Here is a 17,533-nt window from a genome sequence, read left to right on the forward strand (position 1 = left end):
CCCAGTGAATAGGCTTGGTGCCTTTGTCAAAGATCAGATGGTAGTAAGTGTGTGGGTTGATTTCTGGATTCTCTATTCTATTCCATTGATCAGTGTGTCTGTTTTTATACCAGTACCATGCTGTTTTGGTTATTATAGCTTTGTAGTATAGTTTAAAGTCAGGTAGAGTAATGCCCCCATCTTTATTTTTTTTGCTCAGCATTGCTTTGGCTAGGCATGGTCTTTTGTTATTCCATATGAATGTCTGGAGAGTTCTTTCCATTTCTGAGAAAAATTTTCTGAGAGAAATGTCATTGGAATTTTGATGGGGATTGCATTGAATTTGTATATTACTTTGGGTAGTATAGTCATTTTCACTATATTGATTCTTCCAATCCAGGAGCATGGGATGTCTTTCCATCTTCTTATTTCCTCTCTAATTTCTCTCAGCAGTGGTTTGCAGTTCTCATTATAGAGATTTTTCACATCCTTGGTTAGCTCGATTCCTAGGTATTTAATTTTTTTGGTGGCTATTGTAAACGGGCAGGCTTTCTTGATTTCTCTTTCTGCATGTTCACTATTGGTGAATAGAAATGCTACTGATTTTTGTGTGTTGATTTTGTATCCTGCTACTGTGCTGAACTCATTTATCACCTCCAAGAGTTTTTTTGTAGATGCTTTAGGCCGTTCGATATATACGATCATGTCATCTGCAAACAGGGACAGTTTGACTTCATCTTTTCTAATCTGGATGCCCTTTATTTCCTTCTCTTCTCTGATTGCTCTGGCTAGTACTTCCAACACTATGTTGAATAGGAGTGGTGAGAGTGGGCATCCTTATTATTCTTTCAAGGTCCATCCATGTTGTTGCAAATGGCAGTATTTCATTCATTTTTATAGCTGAGTAGTATTCCATTGTGCTGTGGTCTGAGAAAATACATGAGATAATTCCAATTTTTTCGAATTTGTTGAGACTTGATTTGTGTCCTAATATGTGATCTATCCTGGAGAATGATCCATGTGCTGATGAGAAGAATGAATATTCTGAGGTTGTTGGATGGAATGTTCTGTAGATATCTGTCAAGTCCAATTGGTCTAAAGTATTTTTAAGATCTTGTGTTTCTCTGCTGAATCTTTGCCTAGATGATCTGTCTAATATTGACAGTGGGGTGTTCAGGTCCCCTGCTATTACGGTATTAGTGTCTATTTCCTTCTTTAGGTCTAATACAGTTTGTTTTATGAATCTGGGTGCTCCAACATTGGGTGAATACATATTTATGATTGTTATGTCTTCTTGATGCATCAGTCCTTTTATCAATAGGAATTTTGATGGGGATTGCATTAAATTTGTATATTACTTTGGGTAGTATAGTCATTTTCACTATATTGATTCTTCCAATCCAGGAGCATGGGATGTCTTTCCATCTTCTTGTATCCTCTCTAATTTCTCTCAGGAGTGGTTTATAGTTCTCATTAAAGAGATTTTTCACATCCTTAGTTAGTTCAATTCCTAAGTATTTTATTTTTTTGGTGGCTATTGTGAATGGGCAGGCTTTCTTGATTTCTCTTTCTGCTTGTTCACTATTGGTGAAAAGAAATGCTACTGATTTTTGTGTGTTGATTTTGTATCCTGCTACTGTGCTGAACTCTTTTATCACCTCTAAGAGTTTTTTAATAGATGATTTGGGCTGTTCAATATATAAGATCATGTCATCTGCAAACAGGGACAGTTTGACTTCATCCTTTCCAATCAGGATGCCCTTTATTTCCTTCTCGTTTCTGATTGCTCTGGCTAATACTTCCAAAACTATGTTGAATAGGAGTGGTGAGAGTGGGCATCCTTGTCTGGTTCCTGTTCTTAAAGGAAAAGCTTTCAGTTTTTCCCCATTCAGGATGATATTGGCAGTGGGTTTATTATATATGGCTTTGATTATGTTGAGATACTTTCCATCTATACCTAATTTATAAAGGGTCTTTATCATGAATGAGTGTTGGATTTTATCAAATGCTTTTTCGGCATCAATAGAGATGATCATATGGTCCTTGTGTTTGATTTTATTAATATGGTGGATCACATTTATTGATTTGCATATGTTGAACCAACCTTGCTTCCCTGGGATGAATCCCACTTGATCATGGTGAATGATCTTACATATGTGCTGTTGTATTCTGTTTGCTAATATTTTATTGAGGATTTTTGCATCTATATTCATCAAGGATATCAGCCTGTAGTTTTCTTTCTTGGTTATATCTTTATCTGGTTTTGGTATCAGGATGATGTTTGCTTCATAGAATGAGTTTGGAAGCTTTGCGTCTGTTTCAATCTTTTGGAATAGTTTGTATATACTTTTCCTGGTTTCATCACGCTGTCTAGCTGAGTTTTCTTGTATCTCATTCAGTTTCTTTAGGATTATCACTCGAAATTCCTTGTCATTCATTTCAAGGGCTTCTTGTTCTATAGGATCTAGAGTTTGAGATTTATTAACTTTTGTTGGTGTACTTTCTTGGTTTTTTGCATTTCTGGTATCTTTTTTTGGATGTTTATTCATTTTCGCAGGGAGTTTCACTCAGGTCTTGGGCCTCTCCGGGAAGCCTCCTTTCTGGTCAGCTTGGACCCTACTAGGCTGCTGGATCCCGCCCTGCTGGCCCCACAGGGTATGTGCGTTCTGCTGAGTTTCCACCTCATTATCTGGGCGTTTCCCCACTCTGTGAGCACTAGGTGGGGCTGTTGAACCTTTCAGGGGAGGCCTGCAGGGTGCGTATTTTTTTGCCGAATCTCCATCTCCTTTGCCAGACCCCTCCCCACTCTGTGCGCTCAGTACAGGGCTGGGGCATGTCTTCTGCGGTCCTCGTCTATCAGCCGGGACTTCAAGCCTGTGTTCTGCCCCGCCCTGCCCAGGAAGACTTTCAGGTTTCTGGTAGGGATGCTGAGTGCTTTTGTGGCCCTGGATAAGGCCTCCTCTGGGCCTCTCACTTTCCGCCCGGTACTGCGGCTATCTGTGTAGTTGAGTTATCTCCGACACCAGGGTGTGAGCTCCTTGGGGGAGGATCCCACAGCACACAGTTCCTCCTTGTGTCCCCCCAGCATGGGCCGACCTGGGCACCCGCCGGCAGTCAGCTCTCCGACAGGTTCAAACGAGCTCGAGAGCGCTCCGGCCTCACCTCTCCCAACCAGAAATCAGTTTGGGGTTCTTCCGAACTGATGGCCACAGGGATGGTATCTGCATCCCGGAAACAGGAAGTTTACCTGGGGCCGAAGCCCAGGGTGTGGTGGAGTGACAATCTGGGCGGGCTCCTCCTCCCTGCCCTCCCAGCGCTGGCCAGGGGCTTCCCCCACCACCAGCCCCACCAGAGATCCACAGGGGGAGTGGGATTGTAGGCCGGTCCGCAGGCCCCGGGAGGCCCCGCGCCGAGGCATGCAAGTAGCTCGGCTCAGTGAGGAGCTGCGCCAAGCAAAGAGGACAGGCCTGGCTGATCTGAGCTGGCCGGCTCCGCCCCCACCCGAGAAAATGGAGGCAGCGCTAGTGCCGGTGCCTAGCCTGGTGTGGTAGGCGGGAGCCGGGCGGGCGTCTGCCCCGCAAGCAGGGCTGGGCTGGGGGTCACTCACTGAGCTCACAGAGCTGGGCCGGTCTTCCTCTACACCTTACTCTCCTTTTCTGCGACTTTCTTGGCCTTTGTTGCCTCGGGCTGCTCACTTGGTCCTGCAGCACGGCTTGGGCGCTCTCAGGAATCTTCTTTTGTGTCGGCGCTAAAACCTCGAATCTGTAGTTGCTTTTTTGTCATTGTAGATTAGTTGATCAATGATTTATTCATTTTTTGTTGCTCTTGGAAATGCAAATAGTACTCTGGCAGCACAGCGCACACTTCTCAGGCTCGCGCTGCCTTCTGGCACGCCCACTCCAGACGCATCGCCATCTTGAGCTCTGTACCTTGCATTTTTTAAACACATGTCAAAATTTGGATTTGACTCACAAATTAATAAGGAACCAGTACAATGTTACAGCTGGGTCAAAGGACCACATATTTACAGGCAGATAGGAAATTTGCATTTCTATGGACAAAAATTATTTGCATTTTGATCAGTTTTCTACAATTTACAGAGTTATAAAATTTTAACTTGCCATACAGGCCTCCTTATGTCTGCTCTGCAAACAATACTCAGCAGCTACAGTCACTACCCAGTCTCCTGGCTGCAAGTCTTCATGGGTAAGATTGGGCTTTTAAAATCCTTTATTTTATGTTAGCCCGAGACTAGGAAATCAAGCCCATGAAACTCTCTGCTATATTTTACCTGCAGTATTACAAATTCAGATTAGTTCTCCTGCTCTCCAGATCTGCACCTTAGAGTTTTAACTAAACACTGTCTCCACAGTGTTGAAGTAAAATTCAAAACATTATTAAGCTAGAAGTCACAGTCTTAGGATGTAATATCAGACTGACACAACATATGAAATTCTAGAACTTATTAAAACATTTTTATGCTCAGAATTTTCAGAAACTACTTTTCTTATAGTTGGTTCATATTACAGAAGTGCAATTAAACCTCATTAGACTTAAAGTTTGTTTGCCGGTGTAGAATAGTTTAATACTCACAGAAGTTTGTATAGACACTGTTATTCCTGTTGTTAACAAAGAAACTGAGGCAGAGTATAAGAGTATAACACAGACTATCACACCACGAGTTGGTTTTATAGTTGGGTGTAAATGTCTTAGGGGAAGAAACTGCTCCAGCAGCAGACTGCTGCCTCTCACACTGCAGAATAAAGCAGTCCAGCTCTTTCTGCTGGGCCCCAGCACGTGTGGAAAGGAAGGGGAGCAAGGCACCACTGTCCCCCACCTTCTACCAGCTGCTGGACAAGGCTGGCACCTCTACTGCTGGGAGGCCTGACAACGCTGGGGTTCTGAGTGAGATCAGCCACTAGGCTCCACTACGACCCTCCTAATTCACACACATCCCATGAAGCGGTCATAATGGAGAGGATTTTGCAGTCTACAAGGTTTTTTATTTCACAGACAGTTGCTCATTTGTATACCCAGGCAGTCTCCTGCTAGAACAGGCTGGGTTTCAAGGGTCTGCATAGTGCTTGTTTGGAAATCTAGACCAAAACTTCCCACAGAAACAATGCTACTGGGTTGAAGTTTGTTTTCAAAAGCCAGAAACCTACGTAATGTTTGTGGTAATCCATTAAAATTCCTCACCCCCACCAAGAGGGAGTGGTGATACGTGTGGGGGAAATAAACATATGTAAATAATTTGACAAAGAGCATTTAAAATTTTAATAAACAATTGTCATTTTTTGGACTATAGAGTTTTTTATATTTTCAAGGTCTCTTATATTTCTGAAAAATTGGACAAAATGCTGACGAAAATATATCTAGATCTCATTTTGTGTGCCTCCTCAGAAAGCTGAAAATACTAGGCTATCTGGGTGGACAGCAGTGCTCTGGCACCATGACATCCGGCACTTGGCACACTCTGGCTGTTAGAGGAGTTTTGTTTTAGGGAGCAGAAGCATCATCCCCTTGCTGCCTGTCTGGCATTGAGTGGTGAGGCCCCAGCACCCCCGCTGAGACCTCCCTGCTTTCCCACCTCCACAGAGGGTGCGCTGTGCAGGGAAGTGAGGTGGGTGACATGGGGCTGGAGGCCTCTCTCCACTTTCTTTTCTTTCTCAAGTCCCAGAGATGGACAGTCTGACCAATTTTTCTTGAGTGCCAGGTTAAAACATTTAATTTGTTGCCATTGGCAGAGGAGAGTCATTATGGATTTTGAACATGTAAATGGCACGATTATAGCTGGACTTTAGTAAGTTCAATGTATTACTTTTAGCTTAGACTCTATGGCTATCTTGTTTGGGGTTTTTTTTGGCTTGGGTGGGGAGATAGAGCTGAGTTCTTTTGGCCCAAACTAAAGTTCTAGGGCTGAAAGTTACAGTGTTCTGCTAACAAGGCCAAGGGTACCCATTCAGCTACTATCAACCAAAGTTCTCACTTCAGTCTGATGGACAGTATAGTAAAGGCAATAAAGATGAGAAGCTGTGCAGAGCATGGGAAATAGTGGGTGTGCTTCAGAGTCTGACAGGTCTGAATATGAGTTCTTGGTTCAAAAAATTAATTTCTCTGAACTTCAACTTCCCAGTCTGTAAAATGGAAATCATAATAGTGCCTACTCATAAAGTTATTAAGAATATTAAATGAGTCCTTAGAACTGTTCAACAAAGGCTAGAATGTTGTAAACTGTACAGTAAATGTCCTGGCTTCTGCAATAAACAAATTACAAGGAATAATAAAGTGGTGGAAAACCTACCAACTGAAAGAGACTTAAAGAGACACAGCAACAAAATGGAATGTGTGGACCTTGTTTGGATCCCAATTGAGACAAACTAAACTTAAAAAGACTTTAAGACAGTTATGGAAATTTAAACACGGACTAGAAATGTGCTATTTATTATTGAGGTATTATGGGGCCGGCCCAGTGGCGCACTGCTACTGCTCCCGCCGAGGGTTCGGATCCCACATACAGACCGGTTCCCGCTCACTGGCTGAGCGAGGTGCGGGCGCAGCACCAAGGGTTGCGATCCCGTTGCCGGACACGAAAAAAGACAAAAAGGAAAAAAAAAAATTATTGAGGTATTATGAAGGTATAATATTTTTAGATACGATAAATGGCATTGAGGCTTTGTTGTTGTTTTAAAGTCCTTATGTTACATGTCATACTGAAATACTTGTGGGATGAAATCATCTGATGACTGGAATTTCCTTCAGAATAATCCAGGTTTAGGGAAAGAAAGAGAGGAGAGTGGGGTTGGGGGGTTCGAGCAGACTGGGGAGAGAATGGATGAATGAATGGAGGGAATGGTGTTACTGGTTGAAATGATTCTTTGAAGCGGAGTGGTGACTATAGAGGGATTCACTGCATGATTCCAAAACATTTTAAAAGGAAAAAGTCAGGTAATAGCATATGTTTCGCATAGGTTTTATGAGTATTAAATGAGATATATGTAAAAGTGCAGTAGTGTCTAGTATATAGTAGGGTTTTTGAAAAATGTTCATTTCCCCTTTTCTTTCTCTTTCAAACACACAGGGGAGTCATCCAAAAACAGTCCTTGTGATGTTCTGCAAGGGTTCAATTGCAGGGTTTGTGAAAGACTCAGTTCCTCTTTACAGGGAAATCAAAGGCTACTGATTTAAGATAGCTTCAGGGATCTGGAGCCTTAGGTATTGCACCTTCCTTCTTTTGGAAGGTAATCAACTCCTGACCTCTGTAAACAATAACCAATATAATATGGAAAGTAGGATGTTCTGGGGAGAACCAAGAACTCACAAGGCATGGGCAGCACCTGCCGGACGACTCTCAGCCTCGGGGAGAGATCATGGCCTGTCACAGGGCACCCGAGTGCTGCCGCCTGATCACCAAAGGATGAGTCTAAAATGAAACCAAATAACAGGTGCCATTCTTAACCCACTCTGCTAAAAAAAAAAAAAAACCTCCCTTTTTGAAAAAGAAAACTCACCTGGGAAGGAGTTTCTACTCCTTGAAATTTGGTGCTGGTGGCTTTATCTGTTTATCATCCTCCAAAATAAGAAAGGCTCTCCTACAGAAAAGGGGACAATCCAGCCATGGTTCATCTGAACTCTTTCCTTTCCGGTATTACGCATTCTTAAAGTTTCTATGGGCACATTATTTCCTTAAGTCAGGAGTCTTTGGTCAGAGGCTATCCAAACTAAATTAGCAAAGCCACATCAAGGACTTCTCTCATTCAAAGATTCATAAGGACACAGAATTATAGAGCTGGAAAGACCTTAGCCTTCTTCCTACCCTTCCATTTTTTTTTTACCAGTAAGAAGACTGAGACCAAAAGAAAACCAAGTGACTTGTCATGGAGACACTGCAGCCAGTTAGAGGCAGGCCTGGAGCACACATCCCTGGCTCTCTGGCTATCAATCAATGGCTTTCAAGCTTTTTATCTTTTAAGCTACAATCCATATTAATAAACCTAGAAGACACACACATAGACACACAGACATGCACACACAAAACTGTACTTACCTTTTGATATTTTCTATTCTGCCCTCTTCCATTTTATTTAAAAAATGCTAGCTAGTCACAACTCAATAAGTTGATTTTACAACTCAGAGGTCATGATCCATAGTTTGAAAAACACTATTCCTAGAACACCCATTTTCAAACCCTGTGTCACTCAAATTAGAGAAACAAGGGTGGCGGAATTAGAGTGCTTGGTGTCGTGCATGACCCACAGCTTCCCATCTCTAGACTGGGGGCCAAGTGACAAGCAGAGCTGCTGGGGCGTGTCCTGTAGGTGGTAACGTCTCAGCAAGATCATGGCAGAAAAACAACTGAGAACCTTGCTTTAAGACGTGGAAATAGCCCACCCAGTCTGAATCGAAATAATTGGACAAGCACATTTATGGTAACAGAAAATAAATCCAAAATGCACTTTTTGAGTATTTCTGAACTTATTTTTATAGCAAGTGCTGTTACTGAGCAAGGGCTCGCTGTATGATGTGCACAGAGCCAATATCATGGCACCATTTTTTGAGATAAGAAAGGCTTTATTGGGGCCAGCCCGGTGGCGCACTGCGCTAGTGCGCCGCTTGGGAAGCGCGGCAGCGCTCCCACCGAGGGTGCGGATCCCACATACAGACCGGTTCCCGCTCACTGGCTGAGCGAGGCGCGGGGGCAACACCGAGGGTTGCGATCCCGTTGCCGGTCCCAGTCCGGCGCGGGGGCGACACTGAGGGTTGTGATCCGTTGCCAGACACGGAAAAAGACAAAAAAAAAAAAAAACAGAATCTGCTGGGCCAGCCCGGTGGCGCACTGCGCTAGTGCGCCGCTTGGGAAGCGCGGCAGCGCTCCCACCGAGGGTGCGGATCCCACATACAGACCGGTTCCCGCTCACTGGCTGAGCGAGGCGCGGGGGCAACACCGAGGGTTGCGATCCCGTTGCCGGTCCCAGTCCGGCGCGGGGGCGACACTGAGGGTTGTGATCCGTTGCCAGACACGGAAAAAGACAAAAAAAAAAAAAAAGGCTTTATTGTGAGGTTGACTGGCAAGGGGATAGGAGGCAAGGTGCTCTCAAATTTGTCTCCTCAAACTCGGAGCTCGATGGGTTTTTAAAGGTTCATACCTTCTGTTATACTGAAGTTGGCAGAAGCATCTTACGTCTCTAAATATAATAGTTCTTGGCCTTCATAATGATAATACCTAACATTTGGGTAATCGTTCACAGATATCATATAATCTTTGCAATAAGTCTCTGTATGAGGTAAATAACTTGGCAAAATGAAGAAGAGGAACGTTCTGCAAGTTTGAGAGACTTTCACATAGCCAAATAGCAAGATATCTTAACACCACTGAGGAAGTTGAAAATGTGACACCCTGGCATATTGACTATTCTGAGTTAAAGGCACTTGAAGAACAGCGGGCTCAAGAAGATCACTCTGACCTTCTTTGTTTTTCTTAAACACAGGAGATGAAATTCCCATGTGAAAGATGTCCTCCCTACACACCAGAAGGAAAGTATCATTCTCATCAAGGATGGGAAGTTGAGGCTGGCTTAGGGAAATCTGTACAAGCAAATCTCATTAGATTAATCCTTATCCTTCTAGCCATTTCTCCACCTAATTAACTCCTCTAAGCCAAGATCTCTTGCCTCGTCACATTTCCATAATTTACTATTCATTGTCTAAATCAGTTTATAAGCGTTCATCTCTTAACTACACCTTGCTTCATTTCTTTATAAGGACTCCCCAATGCAACGTAAAAAGTGTATTAAACTTGTATTAAAAAACTGTATTAAAATTGTATTAAATTTGCTGTTCTGTTGACATATCTTAAGTCAGTTTAATTGTCAAGCCCAGCTGAAAAACTCTTAAAGGGTAAAGGGAAAATTTTGCTTCCCCTATACTAGCTTATATGACCTTTTACAATAATCCTTAAACTTCAATCTTTTCCAAGCTGTGTCCATCATCCCTCCTCAACAATGCAGAATTTATACTCAAAACTCCCTAATCTATAAGCAGAGTACTGAGGTGATTTTACACACAACAAGAGTTGTACGGGTACGTGTGTATTCCTTAGTTATTTAAAGCACTTGAAATGTAATTGAAAAAAATTTCTCATTCAAGATACTCAGACCAAAATAGCCTTTTGTCAGTTTGACTCCTCATTTCATACAATGAAGGTCTCAAACAAAAATGTCCTTTGTAGCAACCATGAAAAGATGTTGAAGAGCTAGAGAAGTTTAAACATTCAACCCTATTATTTAAATAAAAAGATGCTCATTGCATACCTACTAGAAAAAGACTAAGAAAAGGCAAGTCTGGTATTAAAAACTCATCGTATGATGTTGAGGGATAATATAATGGCCAATATTATTGATCCATTACCATTTTTTGCCAGGTAGTTCACACCTTTCATTTAATCTCCACAACATGACTCCGAGGTTGGTACTGTCATCACTTGCATTTTACATATCAGAAAACTAAGGCATAATTTCCTCAGTGCCATACAATTATTAAATGATATAGTTGATTTGAACCCAGGTATTTTATTTCAGAGCTATGCTTTTAACCACCGTGTTCTGGCAACTGGAACTCCTCAACTTATTTTTGTTTTCAGTCTTTAACACATAAAAAAAAAAAATTCCAATTGAAAAAGACAGAATAAACATTGGTAAAGACATCTATAAAAGAGAGCCAAAGAATGTGTGAGAGACAGTTTTTAGTGAATTCTAGTCCTTGGGCCCAATGAAATTATATCCCCCAAAGCTTAGAATCCCTAACTGGTTAAACTTGCAAAAGACATCACTCAACATCATTGGATATTCCCATGGTAGAGAACATGAGAGGTGCTGATAGCCTAGAGCTAATTTAATTTCCTACTTTGGAAGTCAGGAGAAGGTGGATTCCCTAAAATGTGGGGCAATGGCCTTGGTGTTAATTCAGAGAGAAATTTTAACACAGGCATACTTGAAAGGAAGGATTGGTAGTGTTCACATAGACAAGGAATCCATGATTGCTCAGGCCCAATGTGAATTTCCTAAGTTATGGGAGATTTATTTCTTTGACACGCTCATGGTGCCCTTTATACTCTTCGTTTTCTGTACACCCGTACTTACTATAATTCCTGTATGGCATCTCTGCTCAAATGTCATTTTATTGGTGAAAACTTCCTTGACTGTCTATACATCAGTTAGCAACCTCTACATATATTTTCTTGCTTGTAAACAACAGACTATGGTTTCCCCAGGGGCAGCAAGTGTGTATGCTTTGGACACTGTCACATCTTCTGCACCTGGACAGCATCTGGTGCTCAGTGCATGAACAAATGGATACACGTGCCCTTTCAACTCATCATGAATCCAGTTCCAGGACCATTCCCTTCTCTCTTTGGTTCCACTTCCTCATCTATCTAGATGGATGGTGAACAATTTCAGTATTGGTTAAACACTGCCAATAATACTGCCTCTGTTGCTTCTGGGTTCTTTTGCTGTAACCACTCTGTAAAAGCCTAATGCTGATTTTTAAAAAGGAGAGGCATAAATATTAGGATTAAAAAGGGGGGCAAAATTACTGATATATCAGAAATTTAAAAACACTAAAAATAACTTCATGTCAATCATTTTTAAAACTTAAATGAAAAATATTAATTTAAAAAATTGACTCAAGAAGAATCAAGTAAAGTCTTTCTCACCTTTGCCCAAAAAGACAAGATGAGATCTTTACTACAAATATAAGAAAGCAATAATTCCTATCTTTTATAAATTTTTCAGATAACAGTAAAAAAAGAAAAATTCTCAACTCACTCAATAACACTAGTATAACTGATTCCAAAATTGCACAAATATAGTAAAAGAAAAGATGACTTTTTATCAGTTTCACTTGTGAATTTAGATGTTTAAAAAAACTAACTGAAATATTTTCAAAGTGAATTCAACAATGTAGAAAAAACATATATTAATACCAAGTGACATTTATCTCAGTAATGCAAGCATAATTTTATATCAGAAATTTATATTAATGCAATTTATCATATTCACAGATTAAAGGAGACATACCTTGCAATTATCTCAATAAAGCAGGAAAAAGCATACACCAAAATTGAGCATACACTCATGACTTTAAAAATTAAGAAAAACTAGAAAACTTCCTTAACTTAATAAAGAGAATCTACCAATATACCTACCAGGTACATTATATTAATGATGTGACGTTGACAGCATTCCCTTTAAAGTAAGGAACTAAACAAAAATGCCACTATTCACTGCTTTCATTTAACACCATATTGCAGGGCCTAGCCAGTGTAGTAAGGTGAGAAAAAGAAACAAAATGTAGAGAGATTAAAACAGAAGAAACAAATTTCCATCATTTGCAGACTAGAAAAATCTAAGTAAATCTATAAGCTAAGCTAACTCCTAAAGCTAATGAGAGAGTTTAGGAAGATTGCTAGATGTGAGGCCAACATAAAAAAAATCAATAGCTAAATCAAGAATGCAGGTTGACATCTTTAGAGTAATTACTAAAAGAATAGAAAAAGAGTATATGACTTCCAAGCTAATGGTGGGGGGTGGAGAGTAAGAGGTGGGCGGGAAGGAATTGTTATTATAAAAAATTTAATCAAACCAAAATAAAATGTCATAAGGATATAGAAGTTTTGAATAACATAATTAACAAATGGACACATATAGAACACTGTTCCCAACAATGCATAGTACACATTCTCTTCAAATGCACAGAAAATATTTGAAAAAATTGACCAAATTCTGGGCCATAAAGCAAGTCTAAACAAATATCAAAGAACTGAAACAAATACATAGTATGTTCCCAGTCCACAATGCAATATAACCAGAAATCAATAACTTGAAGATAATTACAAAATCCTCATATGTTTGGAATAAGGGAGTATACTTCTCAATAACTAATAGGTCAAAGAAACAAGCACAAAGGAAATTAGAATATATTTCTAACTAAGTAATAATAAAAACATTAAAAACTTGTGGGATGAAGCTAAACCTTATCTTACAGGGATATGTGTAGTCCTGAATGCTAAGTAGAAAAGAGAGAGGCTGAAACTCTAAAAGTTAATTATCCATCTCAAGAAATATGGAAACAAATTAAACCAAAAAAAGTGGAAAAATAGAAATGCTAAAGATAATAGTAATTGATGAAATAAATACAAATAAACAATAAAGACGATCAATAAGGCCAAAAATTTGGTACTTTGATACCTAGCAAGACTAATTAAAAGAAAAAAAAAGAGAAGGCAACAAGAAAGCAATGTAAGGAATACAAAACACAACACCACTGTAAACATTAGAATGGTAAAATAATATTTTGAACCATTTTACACCAAGACATTTGAAAACTTCGATAAAATGGACAAATGCTTGAAGAATACAATCTACCAAAATAAGTATAATAAATAAAATTATAAATAATTCTAAAAGAAATTAAGCCATAATTTCAAAACCTTCCCAGTAAGAAAACTCTAGGTCAATATGGCTTCACTGATGAATTCCACCTCACATTTAAGCAAAAAAATAATATCAATTTATACAAACTCACCCACAGAATTAAAAGAGGAAACACACCTGATTCATTTTATGAAACCAAAACTTGAAAAGACTATTATGAGAAAGGAAAATTATAGCCAATCTTACTTATGACATAGATACAAAAATCCTAGATAAAATATTAACGAATGGAATCCATCAATTTATTATAAAGAAAATAGAGCACAACTAAATGGTATTCATTCCAGAAATACAAGTTGGTTTACCAATTGATAATCAATCAATGCAATTAAACAAATTAATGGAATAAAGGAGAAAAATTATCTCAAAGATTCAGAAAAAGGTTTTGATAAAATTTAACATCTATTCATGATTTTAAAATAGATCTCTTAGTCAACTAAAGGAATTTCTTAATCTAATAAAGGGTATCTAAAAAACAAACACACATACACACAAAATCCTAAGGCAACTAGAGAGACATTCCTGTGAAGGCAGGAACTAAAACAAGGATGCCTGCTGTCACCACTGCTAATTCTACACTGTACTGAAGTTTCTAGACAGCGCTTGGGAAAAAAAGATTAAAAAGGAAAAAATACAATTCATTATTGTTACATGATTTAATCGTGTACCATAAAATCCAAAAGAATTTACAGATAAATTAGTAGAATTAATAAATGAGTTTAGTGAAATTGCTAATTGCAAGTTTAACAATATACCACTTTATACCAGTCCGATTGGCAAACATTAAAGGTCTGACAATACCAAGAACTGATGGGAATACAGAGCTATGTAAATTAGTTCATTCCTTTGGAAAATGTTTCAGTATTACCTGGTAAACTTAACAATAACAACCTAAGAATTGTACTCTTAAGTATGGTCCCTAAAGAAACTCTTGCATATGAACATAAGGAGGGTACTTGGAAAAGCTCATGAAAAAACGGAATTAAAAGATAATAAATAGTCGAGTCCATAAACTTTTTATTGTACCCTTGCATACAAAAATGTTTACAGAAGCATTTTTTTTTTTTTTTTTTTGCAATAGCAAGAAGCTGGAGATGGTCCAAATGTCCCTCGACTCAAATAAATTGTGGTATATACCTACAATGAAGTACTATACAGTAATGAAAATTAATGAACCACAGCCATACCATCAACACGAAGATTCTCACTTCAGTCCTTTACAAAATTCTGTACCTTCACAACATTCAGTTTTTGCTTTCAAAGAATGAGAGCAATTTTTGTCTTATTCGTCAGTTTTCAAGTTGTGGTTAACAGAACAAACTGGTGATGGAAACTGGACTTTGAGTCACTAGGGAGGGAGGGGCTTCATTTTGAGTCATGCCTTGGGACACTTCAATAAAATGCACTGGGCACAAACCCACGACGTCAGGCTACTTCTCAGATTTTCCAGGGGCCATGTGCTACTCTCTCCTCCCCTCACCTTTTCCCCAATGACAGTTCAATCTCTTCATGTCTTCATGTTCCTGACAGGAAGCAGAAAGTCCCTACTGCGTTCCATGACACTAAATTCCCCAGGACCTGCCAATCTCTGATAATAACAATACCCTGGACCGTCCAGCTCCCCCCGCGCCCCCCGCTTCACCCCCAAGGTTCTCCAAAACCTTGACCATGACAGACCGGGTAGGTTTCCGTTCCAACTCTCCTTCGCTCTCAGAAAAAAATTCTCATCTCTTGGCAGCCATCACCCCATCAGAGTTTGCGCCACCTAGGACCTCGGCCACCGCCCGAGGCGCAGCCCTGCGCGGCCACGTCCACGCCTCGATGACGTCCCCCAAGGCGCCCGGAAGTGGCGGTGGGCTTGAGACGTCATCCGGCCGCGCCTAGTTGGCAATTGCTTTACACTTGTTGGGAGGAGGGGGGAGGGGCAACAGCTGGGGCCAAGATCATGCCTGACAGGGAGAGGTTTCCCGGGCGGCAGAGGACGCTGGGCTTGGGATGAAAGAAGCAGGGCAGATGCAAAATCTAGAGAGCGCGGGGGCCGGGCGGTCAGTCAGCACGCAGACTGGCAGCATGACCGGTGAGTGCCCGAGACTCTGCCCCCGCCACCCCGCCTTTGGCTTTGCTTTGCGCGTCTCCCGCCGTTGAACTCCGAGTCCCTTGCCCGCCCCTCTTTGCCTGCCCTGCTGTTCCTGGAGGTCTCAAACCCGCCCTGGGTGGGTCCCCGCCTTGGTGACCGGGTCGTCTCGGCTCGGCGGCACCGGCTTTTGAAGTCGTGCAAATTGCCCCCCTTTACTGTTCCTTACGGGACCTAGAGCTGGGATCTCAGGGGTCGAAGAGCCTGAAAATACCCCGAACCTCGCGTTTGCCTTGGTTTCCAAATTAGCCGCACTTGACGCGTTCCTATATGTCGACTGCTTTGGGGTCGAAGGTCACCGCATTTGTAGTGTCGTGTTCTAGTCACTGCCCTTGTAGCTACGCGTCATCCCAGACCAAAGAAAAGCGTGCTCCACGACGACGTCAGAGATGAGGGCTTTTCCCAACTTACTTTGGGTTGTTTCCACAGTTACATGTATCAGTTGTACCATTTTTTCTGCCTGGCGAGGGCTGGAAAAAAGAGGGCCCAACTTTGGAAAGTGCCATAGGAGGTCGCCGCAACTGAGGGTGGGATTTTTCCTGCTGAGAAATCTGATTCTCTTGTTCTCTAATCCCTTTTCTCTGCTGCCTGCTAAAGCAAATGAGCTAAGTTTGCAGCACCCAAGTGGCGTTGAGCTTAGTTCTTATTTTCACCATTAGAAAAATTTTAAAGTGTTCGTCCTCTCTTTTGTAGGTCAGATACCAAGGCTTTCTAAAGTCAACCTTTTCACTCTGCTGAGTCTCTGGATGGAGATCTTCCCAGCAGTAGAAGCCCAGAGGCAAAAACCTCAGGTATAATTTGTTTCCATGGAAGGTTTTTATGCATAGAAAATCAACAGTCTAAAATTTGATTTTATTGCTACAATTTCTGTCACACTTATAACCAAACTCAATCCTCAACATTTGAAAAATAGCTTTATGGTTTAGCGTGATCTTCTAACTTAAAGCTGTAATGTCTCATCTTTCCAATCTAAAAATAGAATAGTTACTCTCTCAGACTGTGCCATATTTATCTGGTACTAATGGTATTTTGTGTTGGTTTGGCCAATGAGATTATTGTCTGTCACATATATCACCCAATTATATACTGTTGGTGTTTTATCTAGATAGTGTCAACCTAAATAACAGAGAGTCTACAGAAAATAAAATGGTATTTATTTAGGAATAAGGTGTTGCGATGGGAATACATGTGCCATAATGAACTATGTGCATATTCAGGGAGATAAAGGAAGACAAAGGTTTTTAAAGGACAAGTGATGGAGGATTAAGTAATTGCTTTGGGATAATTATCCTTGGCTTCAAGTGTCAGTAACAAGGGTGATGACAGTCTGAGGTCGGACAGGCAGTTGCTGGGCAGATGTCCTTGCAGAAATATTTTTTATTAGGTTTGCAATGGCCCCTGTGCAAGGTTGTGGTTTTGCAGAGTCCTTTGTGATAGTTCTTGTTATCAGGCATACCTGCATGAGAACTCTGCCTTCATGGCCCTTTCCCAGTTCTATTTGTCAGGGTTTTTCTTTTAACACTAGTAACTCCATTTTGGTTCTGAAAACTTTTGCAGTAGTTTTTCCCTGTCCCACCAAACGGTAAATTGCTTGCAGGTAGATACCATGTCTTATTTTATTTGATATACAGTTTAGCATCTACTATTATAATAAGTAATCTATGAATGCTAATTGGTTTCTAATTCCATATAAGTAGCATCTTTTTTGGATTTTGAAAGAAATGATCAAAACAGGTTAGGAATGTACAGAATAATCATAAAAGCCAATGTATTGGAAGTATGTACATTCTACATTTTTTTGTTTCTTTTGCCCTTGGGGCAACAAGACGCTGGGTTGTTGTCATTTTCCTCTGTGCTTGGAATGGCATGGTGCTAGGTTCTCCCCATTTCGATTTGGTGATTTTGGAAGTTTAGAGTGTTTCCATTA

At 40.6% G+C, this 17,533-nt stretch overlaps 1 protein-coding gene across 1 annotated transcript in view; it reads left to right on the forward strand.

Annotated features, from left to right (window-relative positions):
* Positions 1-15,387: 15,387 nt before the first annotated feature.
* Positions 15,388-17,533, forward strand: part of CDADC1 (cytidine and dCMP deaminase domain containing 1) — a 43,029-nt gene continuing 40,883 nt past the window's right edge. Inside the window, exons 1-2 of the mRNA XM_008569925.1 lie at positions 15,388-15,549; positions 16,300-16,397. Of these exons, the coding sequence (XP_008568147.1) occupies positions 15,468-15,549; positions 16,300-16,397 (180 nt within the window). The 5' untranslated portion in view covers positions 15,388-15,467. The remainder of the gene's footprint in view (positions 15,550-16,299; positions 16,398-17,533) is intronic.

The sequence above is a fragment of the Galeopterus variegatus genome, unplaced genomic scaffold (assembly GCF_000696425.1).
Source record: "Galeopterus variegatus unplaced genomic scaffold, G_variegatus-3.0.2 Scaffold545, whole genome shotgun sequence".
Lineage (NCBI taxonomy): Eukaryota > Metazoa > Chordata > Mammalia > Dermoptera > Cynocephalidae > Galeopterus > Galeopterus variegatus.